Source organism: Lynx rufus, unplaced genomic scaffold, assembly GCF_022079265.1.
Source record: "Lynx rufus isolate CCGP_SWC_20201006 ecotype Redwood Valley unplaced genomic scaffold, mLynRuf1.p SCAF_16, whole genome shotgun sequence".
NCBI lineage: Eukaryota > Metazoa > Chordata > Mammalia > Carnivora > Felidae > Lynx > Lynx rufus.
In genome coordinates this window covers 27,027,831-27,049,344 of record NW_025814830.1, presented here as the reverse complement: position 1 = coordinate 27,049,344, position 21,514 = coordinate 27,027,831, and the positions used below count along the sequence as shown (strand labels likewise).

The 21,514-nt window shown below is 35.8% G+C and overlaps 1 protein-coding gene across 6 annotated transcripts in view; it reads right to left on the bottom strand.

The window, feature by feature from the left end:
- The window catches only part of CHD9 (chromodomain helicase DNA binding protein 9), a 156,464-nt gene that overhangs the window by 64,455 nt on the left and 70,495 nt on the right, over positions 1-21,514 (bottom strand). For all 6 annotated transcript variants that reach the window (XM_047078400.1, XM_047078402.1, XM_047078401.1 and 3 more), the window contains exons 8-15: positions 20,989-21,075; positions 20,662-20,799; positions 12,107-12,228; positions 8,402-8,645; positions 4,114-4,290; positions 2,834-2,977; positions 2,459-2,714; positions 937-1,147 (exon numbers count right to left, since the gene is read on the bottom strand). In XM_047078400.1, the coding sequence (XP_046934356.1) occupies positions 937-1,147; positions 2,459-2,714; positions 2,834-2,977; positions 4,114-4,290; positions 8,402-8,645; positions 12,107-12,228; positions 20,662-20,799; positions 20,989-21,075 (1,379 nt within the window). The remainder of the gene's footprint in view (positions 1-936; positions 1,148-2,458; positions 2,715-2,833; positions 2,978-4,113; positions 4,291-8,401; positions 8,646-12,106; positions 12,229-20,661; positions 20,800-20,988; positions 21,076-21,514) is intronic.

Below are 21,514 nucleotides of genomic sequence, written 5' to 3'. Positions count from 1 at the left end.
TGACTTGTAACATTAAAGAAATTTGGGGTTTTCCATGAGATTCATCTTTATCTTATAAAGTTCTTTGTGTAAGAAGATAAAGAAAATGTAAGAATAGCTATTCTTAGGAATATTGCAACTTTATCTCATATGATATAAAGTTGAGAATAATACGTATTTTGAAAATAGACTAAAGGAGTGTAACACTGAAACTAAAAATAGAACTAGAAATAAAATAAAAAATGAAAACGAACTACACACTTTCCAATAATCTCAACTAGCTAGGCCTTTACTTATATATAAGAGTCAAAATTTGCTGAACTAAAATCTACAGCTGCATCTTCAGATTCCCTTTTATGGAAATATGTTGATATCTGACTAGACGATGAATGTTCTGAGAACATATCCTTATGATAAATATCCTTTTAATCTAAATACTGATTAGACACTATTTAAGATTTATTGTCATGAACCAAAACAAAATTCCACATTAAACAAATCAGAAAGGATTAAAGCATGAATAAATGTCATATGGTAAATGGCAAGAGTGAAAGTGCAGCGAGTTCAGGTTCTAATTAAAATGAAAGACCTGAAAAGATGAACCATTTTCTTTTATTTTTGAAGATGGTTATAAGTCCATTTAAAGAGTCATTACCCCAAGATTTACAAATCAAGTAAAATGTACACTAAAAACCCATTCCTAGGTCAACAAGTACCCATCAATGTACAAAGTTTACTTAATCAGTCTCCTTAGCCCCTCCTACTATGTACAACATACACAGAACACCTGACACATCCTGAACATCCTAAGCAATCCTTACAAATTAAATGGATTCTTACTTAGATCAAGAGAAAGATGTGAGTAGAGCTAGGTTACAGTACACTGATGCCAAATCCTTAGCAGCATGTATTTAGTGTAATTCATAGTATAATTCAGTAGATGAATACATGCCTTACCTTTTATGAATGAGATAGTCCTCTAGGATGTCAAGGCAGCGTACCATCTGAGAGAAGATGAGCACTTTATGACCTCCAGCTTTCATTTTGGGAAGCAATTTATCAATAAGGACCAGTTTACCAGCAGACTGGATCATTGCTTGAAGATGAAAATCAGAAGCAGCTGGATTGTACGTATCCCTAAATTCTCCAAGTATTTTCTCTTCAGCACCTGTCAAAGACACGTAAGAAGACAGCCTCAGTGCACAAATGCAGGCAGCCCCCAGTTGCTCTCTTTTAAAAACAAATCAAAATTAGTGTTCCTCTGTGCTTTTGTAACACATTATACTTTTCTGATGATAGGTACACTGTTTTTATTAGTATTATTTATGTTTGTGGCTAAACACCCATCAACACTAGACTATAATTTCATTGAGGATATGGGCAATGTCTTAAAGCATCTTATTATCTGTCAAGACCCCGGGCATAATGCCTTATATAAATTTATGTTTGCTAAATGTTTTTTGTTTTTTTTTTAATGTTTATTTATTTTTGAGACAGAGAGAGACAGAGCATGAACGGGGGAGGGTCGGAGAGAGAGGGAGACACAGAATCTGAAACAGGCTCCAGGCTCTGAGCTGTCAGCACAGAGCCCAACGCAGGGCTCGAACTCACAGACCGCAAGATCATGACCTGAGCCGAAGTCGGATGCTCAACCGACCGAGCCACCCAGGTGCCCCACGTTTGCTAAATGTTTAATGAATGCTATCAGGGAAAGAATTAATGAAAATGTGGTCTTAACCTTAGGTGAGTAAACATTTTTTTTTAAACAAACATCTATTATTTAAATACCAATACGACAGTGATCATCATTGAGGGTGATCACAATTAATCTGGATGTGTCTATGGGTAGGTATCCTGCTGGCCATCAAAACAAGGACAATTAAGAGGGAAGTCAAGTTATAGGTCTCTGTGATGCATACTTCCTCCAGAGAGTCTAATCAGTATTAAAGGCTCTCTGCCTTCCCTCTGCCTGTCTGATCATTAAAGAATAACAGGATTGAAAGAGAGTTAATTATAGGGCTAAGAAACCATATGTCTTAGATAAAGATGGGATAATATTCCCAGAAATAAGTGAAAAGATGTACAGAGAGAATATTAGTAGAGAACTTAATAAGACCTTAAAAAGCAACATGATTACAGAACAAAAACAGACACTAACTGGAGACCTGGACTGCAAAGGGACGAGGAAAAAGAAAAATATAAACTCAGAGGCCCAAAGGTAGGCTTTGCTGTCTTTACCCATGAGGAGGATTCTATTGGAGGAGGAAGTCCAGTCCACATTAGACTGAACCAAGTCCTGCTCCTGTAACCTAGCATGCAATCATGGGGCACCCTGATGCTGAAACACCAAGAGTGGTACATCACTGCCTTTCCTCATAACAGCCACTGCTGCTGTAGTAGTGGTGGTGGTGTTGCTGTCGTTAATTCACGAGCATTCGTTCAAAGAAACAAGTATTTGTTTGCAATCCTTGTTAGCTACCTTTGATAAGATACGGATGATTGCAGCACTTCCTGAGCTCCATCATGGTATTGACCAAGTTAGGTACATTGGTCTGCCCTGCCCCTTTGGATAAAAAGGAGAAGTTCTTCTCCAAAATAGCCCGGTAGTATTTCTTTTGAATGTTAGTAAGTTCCACTTCAATGATGGTTTCTTCCTTTGGTGCCAGCTTCTTCTCCACATCTTCTTTCAATCGCCTCAACATCATGGGTTTCAGGATAGCCTGAAGTTTTTGCACCTGCATAAAAAATGATGAAAAGATATATAATGTATATGTGCATTTAGTTACAAATACATAAACATAATCACAGTGATAAGAGATTTGATGCCTTTGTTTACAAGGACCAATGAGGATACCTGTTCTTCTGTTTTCAGATCCCCAAATTCTTGCATAAATGTTGATTCGGAAGGAAACCTTAAAGGTTCTAGGAAGTGAAGAAGACTGAATAGTTCTTCAACTGTATTTTGGAGAGGTGTACCAGTCAAAAGCACCTTGTGTTCCTACATGAAGCAAGAATAATTCATGTCACATACCACAGTACTAAAATTATATGAAAGCTGACATAGGTTATCAAATGTTCAATGTTTTTCAAAAGCAAGTATCTTTCCCAACCATAATTTTCAAGAGTCAACTCAAAATACATCTCTACCCACAAATCTTCATTAATTTTTCAATTGCTTTTTTAAAAACTCTTATCATTCTTGTAATACTTCCCTTTTACAGGCTATTTTTACCTATTCATGCTTTTAAAAAAAATTTCTAAATAATTAACAAGCATATTTTATATTTTCTCAAAGAAATAGAACTTTCAAGAACAAAGAAGCTATTTGTTTCTTTAGTACTCATTCTTGGCATGGTAATTTGTATGCAAAATGGTTCTCATTCTTTATCATTTGGCTAAACATCACTGGACTTTTCACAGAAGAACAAGCCTCAAATCATTAAGGCTACAATGCAACAATACGAAGAGCTGACTGGAATATGCTTCTAAACTAGAGTTGCATTACAAACTGAACATAATAGTAATAGGAAATAGACAAGATATTTGATGATAGTATGAATTATCATTTAAAATTTGATTTGACAGTATCTCTAAATCCCCAAGCTAAATATTTGTATATGTATCTGTATATCTGCATATGTATGTATATGCCAGTAAATGTTTAGTCTAGAAAGATATACACTCATCTATAAACACTGGAATGGGGAGTGGAACTAGGGGGTGGGCATCAATGGGGCACAAAAAGGAGGACTTCGATGTGTTCCTGTATGTAGTTCCGCATACTGGAGTGACTTGTTCAAGTGTCCATGTACTAATTACGTGATGTTAATTAAATGAAAATGTTAAAAAAATGGAAAAGACTCTGATTTGAAATAAGCAAACACACTAGCAAGAAGACTTTAAAAAATGCCATTTATTAATTGTAACCAATATATGCTGAGCATGTGAAATTTTGTTCCTTAGTAATTAAACCATAAGAGAAAACAGAAAAAAACCTCAATTACCAGACAGAAATCAGATATAACCATCTTCTAAAACTTAAAAAGGAGTACATTTAGCATTAGCTCTCTGCCTTTGCATTTCACTACGCAGCTAAGAAACTGAATTAAGTCAAAATAACGATAAGTTACTTACCAGATTCATGAGTTTCAGACCTTCAAGAAGTTTACAATTTTTATTCTTTAACCTATGTGCTTCATCAATAATCACACATCGCCATTCAATTGCATTTAGCTCTCCACAGCCACCAAGAATCATTTCAAAAGTGGTGATGATGGCTTGGAATCTGTAAGCTCCTCGAATGATACGCCCCTAGAAATTTATTATCAAATACAATAATTTGCTAGAATGTCTTCATCACAATTTTTAATTCCTGTCAAATTGCATAAAAATACATCTAAAGACATCTGCTACATTTTCCACTGAAATTTTTACATATGCATATATTTTCTTTAAATGAGGACATTTAGCATTAAAACTATATTATAGTGTTTTCAAGAATAATGTAAAAAATGTATACCAACACAATTATTTAATTTATAATTATATTCAAGTAAGCATTCCCTGATAAAATGTTTTATAGTTTTTAAGAGTTATAGTAACAATTTTAGATCAAGAAAGAAATGGCCATTACAAAATCTGGCCAGTGAAATTTCAATTTTAACATTTATCATTTATATCCATGAGTTCACACATACAATGGGAAATAAATAGCTGGTATCAAAATTAACCACCTGAGTCATGTATTCAGCAAATATTTATTGCGTGTCTATGTGCCAGGCCCTGCTCCAGATGCTGGAGATATGGCAGTAAATAAAACAGAAATAATTATCCAAGTGGAACTTACATCCCAATGATTCAAATTCAGGACATAGCCATTGAGAAAAAAACAAAATTTTTTTTAAAAAGTTACAAAGTGATAAGGGCTGTGAAATAAAACGGGGATCAATAATAAGTGTAGGGTCAGAGGTGACCACTATAATGTTATGAATTGGCTGGAAGGCCATTACTAAGAAGTGACATTTGAGCAAAGTCCTGAAGATGAGGGAGAAACCCAGGTGATACCTAGAGATCTAGAGGAGAAAGCATTCTTGGAAGGAGTAGCCAAGCGTGAAGGTCCTCATGTGGGAGTATCTTTGGCAGTCTTCACGTAATAGTAAGAATGCCAGAGTGGCTGAAACCTGCTGAGTGTGAAGGGGATGAAGCTGTGCTGGGACCTGAAAGTGTGCTAAGGACTTGGCTCTTTCTCTGAGCAAGAAGCTATTGGGGGGTTTTGGGACAAGAGTAACATGGTTTGACATGTATTTTAAAAGAGTAATTTTGGCTTCTGTGGTAAAAATAGTCTGAAAGAGGCCAGGGACAGATCATAGAGCCCCATTAAGGGACTGCCATAGTAATCCAAGCAAGAGATCACCATGGGAAGTCATGAGAAGTATTCAGTTCTAGATGTATTTTGAAAGGAGATCCCAAAGGATTTGAAAGGAGATATACCTAATGGATAGGTATAGAGTGAGATAAAGAGGATTCAAGCTTAACTGCAGAATTTTTTTATCTTGAACAATTAGAAGGTGGTGCTGCTATATACTACAAAGAGAAAATTCAGGATTTTGGACATGTTATATTTGAGACAACTACTAGATATCCAAGTGGAATAGCTGAACAGGCATTTGGATAGGACTCTGGAATTCAGGAAAGAGGTTAGAGTTGGTGATAAGATTTGGGAGCTTCTAGCAGTACAGATGGTACTCAAGTTGTAGGACTGAATGGAGCCTCTGATGGAATAAGTATGGATATGAAAGAGTCTGAAGATGGAGCTCTGTGTCACCCCCCAAGTTCAGATAGGGAAGATAAGAAGGAACCAGTAAAAGGGGCTTCAGAAAGAATGGGTAATGATATAGGACAGCACGACAACCTAGAAGCCAAGTCAAAGGAATGTTTAAATGGGACTGAAAACTATAAATTATTAGGGATTAGGAGAAATGAAGGGTTAAGAAAGATTGTATATTCTGATTTAGGGTTTAATTCCTACTACTGATCATATACAATGGCCATTAAATTGATCCAGTAGAATATTATTAGAATGGGGGTAAAGTGTAAGTCCATGGCATTTACACAGCTCTAACTACCTAGGATAGGATGCTTTCAGTAAAACTGACATCACAATGTTTAAGAATAAGAGCTTTTGAGTCTAAGTGACCTGGGTTTATTAATCCCAGTTTTGGTGGGGTTTTGGAGGAAACTATGTAACTTCTTTATACCTCAGTTTCCTCATTTGTAAATGGGGCTAATGTTATTACCTATTTACAAGGTAGGCATTACAAAGATTAAGCAAAATACTGTCTCTAAAATGTATGGCATACTGCCTGGCACATGGTAATTACTCAATAAATATTTGTGATTATTAGTATTATTATCTCTGTTACCTTTTTCAGGGTAATTCAGAAAATGTTAGCATAATTTTACTGCTACTATGATAGCAGAAGGTAAATATTCAATTAATTTATATTAAAATATACCTGAAAGAGCTCATGGTTAAATCTGTATTTATTTTTTAGATTTTTTTTTTTAACATTTATTTTTGAGAAATAGAGAACGAGCAGGGGAGGTAAAAAGAGAGAAGGAGACACAGAATCCGAAGCAGGCTCAGGCTCTGAGCTGTCAGCACAGAGCCTGACGCGGGGCTCAAACCCACAAATCGTGAGATCATGACCTGAGCTGAAGTCAGCTGCTTAACCGACTGAGCCACTCAGGTGCCCCTTGAATCTGTATTTAAAGCACAAATCTATTTATCTCATCTTTAAAGGAGACATTTTTACCTTTTTAAATTTTAAACCTGTCAGAAAGTATTTTTCCAGAATGTATAACATTTACTACAAAAATATAATATTTTATATATACTATTCAGTTTATAACACATCAAGAATCTTTTAGCTTTTAGGCTCTCATGTTCATACCAAGCTCACATGAGACATATATTAAAATTGCAACCCTGTTAAACATCTCTTAAGCTCCCAAAGTTTTAATTATGCCTTTTATATATACTATACATATACAGTATATATAGAACTATATACATATATAGTATATATAGAACTAAGTCAATCATAATCATTTTTATGATAGCATACAGCTCTTAAATTCTACAAATGTATGATTGGGAAGAATAAAACACTGTAGAAGGAAATCAAACTATAATCTAACTGAAATGTCATAGGCTTGAAAGGTACAAAGGTGACAGTTTCAATAAAACTGAGGAATAACTAAAGGGTTAAACAGATGCTTTATTTCATAGGAGATGTAATTGTTTCAAACATAAAAGTAAGAGGGACAATGAGGTTGAAGGAACTAAATCAATTAATATGTCCATTTTCAGCCTCCAATAGGTAGAAAATCAGTTACACTTGGTAAGAAAAGCAGTAGAAGGCTGGGCACATTACCTTACTTCAAACTGTATCATATCCCTTGACATGGCCATGTGTTACAATGAGCCTTATAAAATAAAAGAATCAGTGAAAGAAAAATAAAATGTTAAGGTGCTACTGAGGCAGAGTGTCAGGCAATAAACCTATTCCAATTAAAAAGTATAATTTGTGTGAACTATGTTTTTATTGATTTTGTTATTTCTTAATAAAATTCTTAATCTAAAAGAGTCCTATTACCTACCACTCAGAACTGCAATTAGCACTTAATGCTTTCTAGATTTAACTTTCTACTAGAAAATTCTTTATTATGATGTCATCTCTTAATTTTATGAATGTGTGTATTTAGCTGAAAAATAAGAAATCTCCTACTAAAGAGTAAGAGGCCAAAGGAAAACAGAAAATGTGCCTTTAGGATTTAGAGGGAGAAGAAAGCCACCAAATCACCACAGTACTGGAATAACCAATCCAAACAGGAAAAAGATATAGAGGTGTGCTTGTATCTGCATACAAAACAAACAAACCAAACTTTAAAATATGTCTAAAAATCAAAATCCTTTGAACATGAAAGAGAACCTAGGTTTTATCTGAATAGGCATTTAAACCCATCGTGTTCACTGAAGATTTAAATTTTTAAAATGGAGGGGAAAAAAACTGGAGGATGATCAAAGAAACAAATACTATTCTAAAAATAAATTTAATGTGCATTTAAAAGCAATCAGTAAAACAATTATTCTAGTTGAAATATTAGGGATACAATCAAATTAGTACATTTGTATAAATTGGCACACTTTATAGTGAACTAGAACATGAACCTAATTCCTTGTCATTGTTCTCTTCAGCTACTAAAATTTATTGGAAAATAGATATGATGAATAAAGACCTGAACAAAGACGTTTGTAGGCAAATAATATGCATCCTTAATTTGAAAACAATGAATGTGTAGTAATTAGCTTTTTCAAACCTGACCTTTCAAACAACCAACAAAATCACCAGCAACACACCTGTGAGTCCCTGAAGTACATCTCATATTGCTGTATCATCTGTCTGCTAATCAGGCTCCCATGGTAAACCACAACATTAATATCAGTCCATGTACGGAATTCTCTCTCCCAGTTTGCAATAGTAGAAAGTGGAGCGATAATCAGGAAAGGTCCTCTTATACCAGTCAGAAGGATTTCGTAGAGGAATGTAATTGACTGAATGGTTTTGCCAAGACCCATTTCATCGGCTAAAATGCAGTTTCGTCTGAAATAAACAAATATATTATCCATGTATACATTGGGTTTTTCTGTACACTACAATGCCTTTAAAGATAAATATTCAGAAATAATCAAAGACCAAGTTAAAATACTTGCATTTATAAAAAATAAAAGTTGCTGAAGTGCAGAATAGGCATATCATTATTTATATATATAAAGTTATAATTTTATTATAATCCTGAAGAGGGAAAACTGTAGATTTTTGTAGCTCCAAAATAAAGATATCACCCATTAGAGGTATGATTTTGTTAAAGAATGAAATGGCAAGAGTAAGGCAAACTAAATATATTATTTTTTCAGGAAGCATTTATTAAATACCTTCTATTATCTCAGGGACAGTATGAGAAGATAGGATACAAAAGAAATAGAACATGTTCTCTGCCTTCCAGGGGCTTGTATCTATTAGAAAAGCAGACATGCAAACAGATAAATAAATAAACAACCAAACAAATAAACAGTTATGCAATGTGCTATCACAGAAGCACAAATAAAGCACCGTTTTTCAACTCTGGCTGTGCATTAGAAGAACCTGAAAGCCTGAAAGAAACACAAGATACCCAGGGCTTTCCCCTACACATTATGATTCAATGTGTATGGAGTAGGATAAAAGCAGCTATAATTAAAAAAAGAAAAGAAAAAGTTCCACAGATGATTATAAGGCCAGTTGAGAATCATCAGAGTTAAGTTTATTAAGAAGCTCAGAGGAGTAAGTGTCCAACTCTGGCAAAAAGAGAGAGTAGAAGAGATCTCTTTCAGAGAAGAGGTTAGTAATGGGTAGGATTTTGCCAGAGAGCACAGCAAAGGAGAAGAGGTGTAAAGAACATGACCAACTGGGAGACTACAAATATGGTTTTGAGATGAGGGTAAAAGGAGGGGTATTGAGATATGAAGAGGTCATAAATGAAGAAGGTTAGACATCATTCTGTTATGCAATGGGAGTCAGTGAAAAGTTTTAAAGAAACCTGATGAGATTGGGTTTGTATTTTGAAGTTTACTCGAGTTCTGCTGTGGTTATTAGAAGGTGAGGTGACTAGAAGCTGGGACACTAATTGGTGAAGTACTGTAATAATGCAGGAAACAATGATGGGCACTTGGACTAAGGAAGGGGGGCAAAGAGGAGAGAAAGTTAATTATGACTTGGAACGATTTAGACTTAGTGACCAACCAGATATACGTGGTATCAGATGACAGCCAGATTTCAGTCTGGTTGACTAAACGAACTGTATTATTGTTAATTTAATTTATGTAGGCTCCACACCCAACATGGGGCATGAACTCACAACCCCAAGATCAAGAGTTGCATGCTCTACTGACTGAGCTAGCCAGGTACCCCTGAACTGTGTTATTCTTAACTGAAATACAAAATATGGAAGAAGAACAAGTTTGGCATGGAGGAAACAGGAAGTGATATGGTTAATTTTGAATTTTGTGTTTAAAGAATTGGTGAGATAGACTTTAAGGGTAGCAAGAGGCAAAGGGAAATATGGGCTTGGAGTGAGTTCAAGGTCTTAGAGATAAAGATACGAGACCATTAGGATGTTGTTGATAAGTGAAGGCACAAGGGGGGGGTGGAGAACAAACCTGTACAAGAAGAGAGCAAAAGAGGAACTTCAGGAGGAAAAGCAATACTGAAAGGGCAGGCAGAGGAAGGAAAACCAGCAGACCCGAAAGTCACAGAGTCTGGACGGAGTCACACTATGGAAGCTGCTGGGGGCGAAAATGGGGGAAAGTTTACAGAAGGAGCAATTACTACACAAATCACAAATCAAGAATTTGCAGCAGGGACACAGCAAATTAGGGCTGAAAAATACCTCATGGATTGGGAAACAGAGCGTTACAAAGATAGAGAATCAAATCCACACAACAGGTTTAGAGAGAGCTGGAGATGAGGAAATGGGAAGAGACCATATGGCCTGTTCTTCCTAGAAATTACAAAGAGGGCTCCAGGCAGCCAGAAGGAGGAACAGAGCCAAGAAGAGAAGGTTTATTCTTTTCTTTCTTGTATTTTTACAACAGGTTAAACCCAGATTTGTTCGCAGAGTGAAGGGACAGCACTACTCTTGAGAGGGCTTGAAGAAGTGACAGAGGTGTGAGAGTTGATCGAAGTGAGGTTCTGAGAAAACTGGATGAGCTGCATCTCAAGAACATAGGTAGCAGCTTGAGTCTTGGTCCTGGGGAGGCACCTTTTAACTTCTGGTACATGAGGATGGGGTAAGAAAAGCTAAGAATGGAGCTACGTTTGTAGGCCTGGCTCTGAAGGCAGGCAGGAATCTGAACAAGCTCACCTGTGGGCCCTGGGCTCCTCTACGGAGCAGTCACATGGGCAGTGAGAAGGGCTGGGCTGTGATAGAGGGCTGTCAGGGAACTGCTGAAAGTTTAAAACAAGCAATGGAGGCCATGGGAAGGGTACTGATGAGGGAATACAAGTAAAACAATATTTTGTTAACTATTTTACCTGGAAGGTTCTCCTGAGAAAAATGAAAGTCAATATTTAGAAAATATAAACTAGAAGAGTGCTGTGTGAGGTAACAAGTCCCTCCTAACTCCATATGACTGCATCTCATGACTCCCCATTACTCAGTGTAACAACTCAGAAGAATCAAGTGAGAAGTAAAAACACAGAAGAATGATTCTGAATAAAAGCATCATCAAATTTTGCTGTTATTACTAATAACAATGCCTTATTGTTTGCTCTTTTGTATACACCACCACACTTTCTCAATCATGGGTCTGTTTTTCACTTCTTTTGCAATTATATTTTCTTCTCAGTAAAAAAGTGAGATAATGTTCCACACAGCATTTTGAACAACATGGAAAAAAGTTAAAGGGGTAAATTCATTACTAGGTTCTTACATTTTGATTTCTGCTTCTGTTTTTTTGTTTTTGTTTTTGTTTTTTTAAGTAGGCTCCATGCCCAGCGTGGGGCTTGAAGTTATGGCCCTGAGACTGAGAGACTTGCATGTTCTACTGACTGAGCCAGCCAGGCACCCCTTATATTTTGATTTCTACTCCTCATCAACTGCTGACAAACTGCTTCTTGAAGACTTAAATAATAGACCTACCTAATTCTTACTGGTATAATTGCTCACACTTTACTAACCAGATTCAATTCCTGGCAGACAGCAGTCTAAGCTGATAAACTGAAAAATACTTTGTAACACAACAGATGTTTTATGATGGTAAGAAAGGTATTTCAAATTTTATTATTAATCACTTAAATTAATTAATCATCTTAATTACTCATCTGATTGGCATACCGTTAAAGGAAGGAACTGAAGTCAAAATCCTAAATTGTAATTTATATATTTTCCTGAGGTAATCTCACTTTTAATAATAAAAACTCCATGACAGTAACAATACAGCAACATCAGTACCTATTTTACTTAACATATTTTGACACAAATAATAAAACAACACAATTTTTTTCTATTAAGATGTACTACCTACCTATTGTACCAATTGAATAAGAGCCAGTTGAGTCCTTCCAGTTGATATTCCCTGAGTTGATTGCCATTTTTATAGTCCCTGGATTGATCAATTTTTTTCCAAATATTAGCAGGAGGACGATCCTTTAGAAAAAAAAAAAGAATGATGTATTTCAGAGTTTTTTAATCTTCCATACATCTCATACATGGTAAAAGCATTGCTTTTAAAGTAATTATAGAAGCATAACATTACATAGTGTTATGACAAAATTTTACAAACATCTAGAGACCAAGTTAGTTCTGCAAAACTCTTCCAGAAAATTGAAGAAGGCAGCATATGTCAACTCATTCCATGAAGCCCTGATACTAAAATCAAAGATATTACACAAACTCACTACACATCAATATCTCTAATGAATACAGATGCAAATTTCATAACACAATTTTAACAAATGGGATCCAATATTGAAAAGGGTAATATAATACATCATGACCAAGTGAATTTTTCCCAGGAATGGAAGGTAGTTTAAATTTGAAAATTAATCAATGTTGATCAACAGACAAAAATAGATAATCTCAAAAGATGCAGAAAAGGGATTTAAAAAGTCCAATACCTGTTCCTGATAAAAATTCTCATTAAATTTTGAATAGATGGGAACTTCCTCACCTGATACGGTACATCTACGAAAAGAGCCAAAGCTTACATCATACTTAATGATTAAAGACTGAATGTTATCTCCTTAAGAATGGAAAAAGGTAAGCATGTCCACTGTCCCCACTTTTATTCAACACTGTACTGCAGGTTCTAACATGTGCAATCAATCAAGAAAAAGAAATAAAAGGCATTAAGATTAGAAATGAAGAGGTAAAACTAAATTCGAAGAAGACATGATTTGTCTATGGACAAATCCTGTGGAATCTACAACAAAGATAAACTAAACAGTGATTTTATTAGCAAGGTTGCATGACACAAGATCAATATACAGAAAACTATATTCTACATCGTAGAAACAATTACAAACACATTAAAAATTATCATAACAGCATCCAAAATATGCACTATTTAGGAATACATCTCACAAAATCATGTAAGAGTGGTATATTTAAAACTATAAAACATTGCTGAGAGAAATTAAAGAGGTAAATAAATGGACTTTCAGAGACTGAGTCTCAACATTATTGTTAATACCTTCCAACTGAAAAACAGATTCAACATAACCCAACCAAATCCCAGCAATGTTTTTGTAGAAATTGACATGCTGATTCTAAAACCATATGTAAATGCAAAAAGACTAGAAAGATCCCAAACAATTTGAAAAATAATAAAGTTGGAGGATTTACAATGATTTCAAGACTTGTAAAAGTTAAAGAATCGAGACTGGGTGGAACAGTTGTAAAGATAACAAATAGGTCAGTGGAACAGGACAGAGGGTTTAAAAATACACCCACATGTATGAAATCCATTGATTTCTGACAAAGTAGGAAAGGCAATTTAGTGGACTAAAAATAATTATTTTCCCCCCAGAATGATGCTAGAACAATAGGATACCCATAAGCAAAAAATGAACTTTGATCCATACATATACTATATGCAAAAATTAACTAAAAATTCATCACTGACCTAGCAATCCCTACCAAAATAAGACCAGCATTCTTCACAGAGATAGAACAAACAATTCTAAAACTTATGTGAAACAAGGAAGGATCCAGAATAGCCAAAGCAATCTTGAAAAAGAAAACCAAGCTGGAGGCATCACAATCCTGGACTTCAATCTGTATTACAAAGCTGTAATCATCAAGACAGTATGGTACTGGCACAAAAACAGACACTCAGATCAATGGAACAGAACAAAGAACCCAGAAATGGACCCACAAAAGTATGGCCAACTAATCTTTGGCAAAGGGGGAAAAAATATCCAATGGAATAAAGACAGTCTCTTCAGCAAGTGGTGCTGGGAAAACTGGACAGCGACATGCAGAAAAATGAACCTGGTCACTTTCTTACACCATACACAAAAATAAACTCAAAATGGATGAAAGACCTAAATGTAAGACAGGAAGCCATAAAAATCCTCAAGGAGAAAGCAGGCAAAAACCTCTTTGATATTAGCCGTAGCAACTTCTTACTCAACACGTCTCCAGAGGCAAGAGAAACAAAAGCAAAAATGAACTATTGGGACCTCATCAAAATAAAAAGCTTCTGCACAGTGAAGGAAACAAGCAGCAAAACTAAAAGGCAACTGATGGAATGGGAGAAGATATTTGCAAACGACATATCAGATAAAGGGTTAGTATCCAAAATCTATAAAGAACTTACCAAACTGAACACCCAAAAAACAATCCAGTGAAGAAATGGGCAAAAGACATGAATAGACACTTCTCCAAAGTCATCCAGATGGCCAACCAACACATGAAAAAATGTTCACATCACTCATCATCAGGGAAATACAAATCAAAACCACAATGAGATACCACCTCATACCTGTCAGAATGGCTAACATAAACAACTAAGGCAAGAACAGATGTTGGTGAAGATGTGGAGAATGAGGATCTCTTTTGCACTGCTGGTGGGAATGCAAGCTGGTGCAGCCACTCTGGAAAAATAGTATGGAGGTTCCTCAAAAAATAGAAGTACCCTATGACCCAGCAATTGCACTAGGTATTTATCCAGCGAATACAGGTGTGCTGTTTCAAAGGGGCACATGCACCCCAATGTTATTTATAGCAGCACTATCGACAATAGCCAAAGTATGGAAAGAGCCCAAATGTCCATCAACAGATGAAGAAGATGTGGTATGCACACACACATACATACAATGGAGTATTACTCGGCAATCAAAAAGAATGAAATCTGGTCATTTGCAATATGTGGATGGAACTAGAGGTTATTATGCTAAGCGAAATTAGAGAAAGACAAATGTCATATGACTTCACTCATATGAGGAATTTAAGATACAAAACAGATGAACATAAGGGAAGGGAAGCAAAAATAATATAAAAACAGGGAGGAGGACAAAACATGAAAGACTCTTAAATATGAAGAACAAACAGAGGGTTGCTGGAGGGGTTTTGGGAGGGGGGATGGGCTAAATGGGTAAGGGGCATTAAGGAATCTATTCTTGAAATCATTTTTGCAGTATATGCTAACTAACATGGATATAAATTAAAAAAATAAAGCATAAAAAAATTCATCATAGACCTAAATGTTACCTAAAACTAAATAAAAATTTCTAGCAAAGATTTCTTAGATATAATACCAAAAGTATGATCCATAAGGAAAAGACAGATAAACTGGACTTAATCAAAATTAGGAACTTTTGCTCTTTTATAGACATTGGTAAGAAGTGAAAAGACAAGCCACAGACTAGGAGCTAAGATTTACAAATCATATATCTGATAAAGGACTTATATATAGAACACATAAATAGTTCTTAGAGCTAAATAATAAGAAAGCAAACAAGCCAATAAAAAATAGGCAAAATATTTAAATGTCACTTTGTTAAAGAAAATACACTAACGGCAAATAAACACATGAGATTCTAAACATCATTAATCATTAGGAAATGCATATAAAATCACAATGTCGTACCATCATATACATATTAGAATGGCTAAGATTAAAAAGACTGTCAATATCAAGTGTTGACAAGGATGTGAAGCAACGAGAACTCTTATACAATGCTGTGGAGAATGTATTATGGTGTGACCAGTTAGGAAAAAGTTTGGCAGTTTCTTAAAAAATTAAACAGAACACCGAACATATGACCCAGCCATTTTACTCGTGCGTATTTACTGAAGAGACATGAAAGCTCATGTCTAGACAAAGACTTGTATACTAAAGTCCATAATACCTTAGTTCTAATAGCCAACACAAGTATTCATCAACAGATGAATGGATAAACAAATTGTGGGATATTACAACAAATCCTACTCAGTAATGTAAAGGAATGAATGAACTATCAATACATGCAATAACATGAATCTCAAATGCTACATGAAAGGAGTCATACAAAAAGAACAGTATAAGAACATTTAAAACAATTCATAGTGACATAAGGAAGATCGGTAATTGCCTACAGGTGGGGAATGGGGTTAGAGGAAGGAAGATTTTGGGGGGAGGGATTACAAAGGGGCATGAGAATATGGGAGTGATGGATAGTTCATTATCTTGATAATAGTGATGGTTTCAGACATCAAAACTTATCCAACCGTATACTTCAAATATGCAATTTACTGCATGTTGCTTCAAACTCAAACTATCTTTTAGAAATACGATGTAGCTGGGTCTGGTTCAAGATGATGACAGAGGAAGAACCTGAACTTACCTTTTCCCACAGACACCCTAAATCTACAACTACATATGCAACAATTTCCTCTGAAAGCAACCCCAAAACTAGCTGAGTAACTCCTACACATCAGGCAAATGAGAAAAAAACAGGTGAGACAGGCTGAGACACAATCTCGCCATAAACCCAGTGCCCTGTGTAGTGACCCATAATCAGGAAGGAACTTACAACTCTAAGCTTCTCCCTGAGAAGCAAATGGTTTAAATGCTGTATATTGGTACCCCAACTTTTAAGATCTGAACCTGAGAGATGAGCCCCCAAAACATCTAGCTTTGAAACCCAATAGGGCTTGCATCCATGAAACCCACAAGGCTACATAGCTAACTGGGAGACTCTTCTTCAGGTGCTCACGTGGACTCACCTGGCTACACCCCAGGACTAGTGCAGAGGCAGCCGACTAAAAAGGATGATGTCTATCGAATTTTCACTCATATTTGAAATCTACCATACTTCTCTATACCACTTTTGATATTCATGGTACAACGAATTTCTTTGAAAAAAAATCTAGAAGCATAACACTGTATTCAAAAAAAATCATTTACATATATACTTTAGCCCCACTTTTCAATATATTTTTTCTTCCCCAGTAATAAAAAGCTCTGTCATGAATTTATTCTGGATAGCCAAGACATAAACTTTCTTAAGACTGATGGATGGGTGGAGAGAGAACAATATTCTAGCCCCAAACTAGTAGGATCTAGGTCTCAGGAGGATAAATACATTTCTGAGAAACAAATGCAAGGTTTCCTATGGTCTTCCACTTGCAAGTGAGAGTATATTGTTACTAATCAACAAAATGACACCTCTAAAAATTACCAGGATGGTCAGGGTCAGCATATGGTAATTGTGAAAGAAAAACAAAATAGGCTATTAGTAATCTGAAAACAGCTGGCAATTAAAGCTCTGCTGGAACTAAATACAATCAGGGTTTACTAAAGAAAACATTTCTTAAATGGTATCCAGTGAACTTGAATTTCCAGAATCTCTAAAAACACTTTACATGTTTTATATGTTGTTTTATTTAATAATAGCCTAGCAAAAATCCACTTACCTCCTACAGTATTTAACTATGTTAGGCTTGCACCACTGTCAAATGCATGTGGTACATGAATTAAGGGGATTGTTTCTAATGGCTAATCTCCCTTTATCAAGGACTAAGGCAGTGCTTTTCTCAGTCATGTGTATCAAAATCATCTTTTTTAAAAACACTTTTGCCTGGGGTCTGCTCTCAGACATTCTGATTCTGAAGCCAGGAAATAGAAAACCAGGCATCTTGAATTTCTGAAAAGTTCCCAAGTGATTCTGATATGCACTTTTGACTGAGGATCACTGATTGATGAGGCTAAAAAACTAGGTTACCACTGAGGCACAGTCCCCAATTCCAAAAAGAAAATCTTTCCTTTCCATTATATCCCTTGACCCACCCCTCCCTTAACTAGTTAACACTTTTGCTTCCCAGCACAAGGGAAGGCATTCTGTAGTCAAAGGAATGGGGGTAAGGCTGCTGTTCTCTTGGTGACAGATGATGGATATTACTGAGAGATAAATTAAGAAGAACAGAAAAGAGTTATTATAAAAATATGACCTATTCCATGAACAATTAATTTATTTCCTACTCTTACGTCATATCTCCACATTTTTCAAGGCAGCCTTCCTCACTGTGATGCTAACTGAGAAGTGATCTGCGCCTGCCTTTCCATGTATAAATTCCCTCTTGGGTGAAGTAAGAAATTTCTGTGACCAAATTACATTTGAAAGAGGACAGGACAAAATATTTAATAAAATCATAATAGGTCTCATTGTGAATTTCTTTTGGTTGGCCCCCAAAACTGGATTCACAGAATAATCTTATGTTTTAGAGTTGAAATAAACAATTTTAGGAATTAAAAGTAAAAAAATTATTCAACATCACTCATCATCAGGGAAATACAAATGAAAACCACAATGAGATACCACCTCACACCTGTCAGAATGGCTAACATTAACAACTCAGGCAACAACAGATGTTGGTGAGGATGCAGAGAAAGAGGATCTCTCTTGCAGTACTGGTGCAAGTCCCACTACTGGTGGGAGTGCAAACTGCTACAGCCACTCTGGAAAGTAGTATGGAGGTTCCTCAAAAAATTAAAAATAGAACTACCCTATGACCCAGCAATTGCAGTACTAGGTATTTATCCAAGGGAGATAGGTATGCTGTTTCGAAGGGACACAGGCACCCCAATGGTTATAGCAGTACTATCAACAATAGCCAGAGTATGGAAAGAGCCCAAATGTCCATCAATGGATGAATGGATAAAGAAGATGTGGTATATACATACAATGGAGTATTACTCAGCAATCAAAAAGAACAAAATCTTGCCATTTGCAACTACGTGGGTGGAACTGGAGGGTATTATGCTAAGTGAAATTAATCAGAGAAAGACAAATATCATATGACTTCACTCATATGAGGACTTTAAGACACAGAACAGATGAACATTAGGGAAGGGAAGCAAAAATAGTACAAAAACAGGGAGGGGGGAAAAAACAGAAGACAGTCTTAAATATGGAGAACAAAGTGAGGGTTACTGGAGGGGTTGTGGGAGGGGGGATGGGCTAAATGGGTAAGGGGCATTAAGGAATCTACTCTTGAAATCATTGTTGCACTATATGCTAACTAATTTGGAGTAAATTAAAAAAAGAAAATTTAAAAAGAAAAAGAAAATACATCAAAGTAAAAAATTATAGAATTATTAGCAATAACACAACTTGCCAGAGCCTTCTAGAATTCTAGTTTCTGTATTAGAAAAGTCAATAACCTGTTCAAGTTTTTTTAATTTTTTTTGACCAGGGAAGAGATTAGTACTGCCCCAGCCAAAAAAACAAAAAAAACCCACCACCACCACCACCAACAAAAAAAACAAAAACCAATGTACTTAATTTATGTAGCCTTTTTACCAACATTCCATATAAAAGTTTCTTTAAACATTTTTTTAAATGCAAAAAAAAAATTTTTTTTAATGTTTATTTATTTTTGAGGGAGATGGAGACAAAATGTGAACGGGGAGGGGCAGAGAGAGAGGGAGACACAGAATCCGAAGCAGGTTCCAGGCTCTGAGTTGCCAGCACAGAGCCCGATGCGGGGGCTTGAATCCACAAACTGTGAGATCATGACCTGAGCCAAAGTAAGATGCTCAACCAACTGAGCCACCCAGGCGACCCTAACAGGTTCTTTTAAAATAAAGCTATTATGGAAAGAGATGAACTATTTAGTTATAGAGAATTAACTGGTTTATAGAAAAGGAAAAGGTGAGTGTAGTAAGGATTTTTTCCTTAATTTATACATACAGAGAATTAATAACTCCACCTAGAGCTGAAACGGATACATTTTTTTCAGTTTATTTATTTTGAGAGAGAATGAGTGTGTGTGTGTGTGTGTGTGTGTGTGTGCGCGCACGCGCGCACGTGTGGGCAGAGGAGGGGCAGAGAGAGAGAGAGAAAAAGCAGGCTCTCCACCATCTGCACAGAGTCCGATGCAGGACTCCATCTCATCAACTGTGAGATCGTGACCAAGCTGAAATCAAGAGTCCGACACTTAACTGACTGAGTCACCCAGGGGCCAGTGAAACTGATATTCCTGATGTATTTTTTATTGTTTATTTACTTATGTTAGAGAGAGAGGGAGAGCAAGTGGGGGAAGGAGAGAGAGAGAATCCCAAGCAGGCTCCACACTGCCAGTGCGAAGTCCATTACAGGGCTCCAACTCATGAACCCTGTAAGATCGTGATCTGAGCTGAAATCAAGAGTTGGACACTTAACTGATTGAGCCACCCAGGTGCCCTATTCTTGATATTTTTATAAATGACCTGAGAGAAAAAGTAGTGGGACACTGTTAAATTCAGAGACAAGGTAGAAGCATTTGCAACTTTTCTGGAGGGAAATCTGAAGGAAATACTCATCAGAATTATAAATGCACATATGCTCTGACCAAGTGATTACACTTCAGATTTGTCTTACAGACACTTGTACAAGGGCTCCATGTTCAATGTTCGCATTGTTTATGACAGCCAAAAACTGGAATACCCAGTTTTTAGAGGAATAAATTAACATACATAAGATATTATGTAGCAATTTTTAAAATACAGTATTCACTGTGTGCCAAAAACGAAATTAAAAATGCAAAGACTACATAAAACCTGTTGAACAGAGAAGTGTTAAGATTTTATGAAGTTGTCTAAGACGCAGTTCTTACCAAATGTCTTGTGTCAGGCCTTGAAGCTTGTAACTGTTCAAACTCTTCTATTTTTGCAAGATCTACATCTTCTTTTAGTTCCCAAGTACTATCTTCATACGGTAATGAGCACCACTTTACTAAGTAGTAAATAACAGGCTGTAAAAAAATTTTTTCATTTTACCATTTTGAAAAAGAGTAGCTAGAAACAGTTTCAATATACTCACCCTACATCCATAAAAACTAAGGGAACATTTTTCAGTGTTTTTAGGTCATTAATTTTTTAAGAACAGTAGGTTTTAACATTTGGCAAGTTTAGGTTTTTAATTTTTTTAACTAAATATTTACCTCACCAGTGTCTTTATCTTCACAAAAAGAGACTTCTAACACTCTGTCTACTTCAACGTAGTCTGGGTTAAATGGTTCCTCTTCCATCTATAATTAAAAAGTAACTTGATCGATATTTGACAAAGAAGTAGAAAGATAAAAGCATTATAAACACAATTTAACTACCTGTTTTCTATACAGCAAACATAAGTTTGATTTCAATTAAATTTTCAATGAATGGGATACTTCCCTTTTAATTTCCAAAAGATACCTACGATGTTTGTCTATACTAAGAATCAGCATGTTACATATAATAAAAGCAACCAAGTAACACTAAAAACTAAGGTACCTTAGACGAGTAGCTTACTCTAGAAGACACGTTCCTTAAAATTTTCCATAAAGGGTCTCTGTACCTTTCTTCTGCCACTTTCCTCAGGTCTATGTGTTGGAGGCCAACCACCCCACCTGTAGGCCCATCTATCAGTTGTACCAAACATTCTTGATCTACTGATGATTCCTGGGCTCAGGACCCAATGACTTAAGTGAA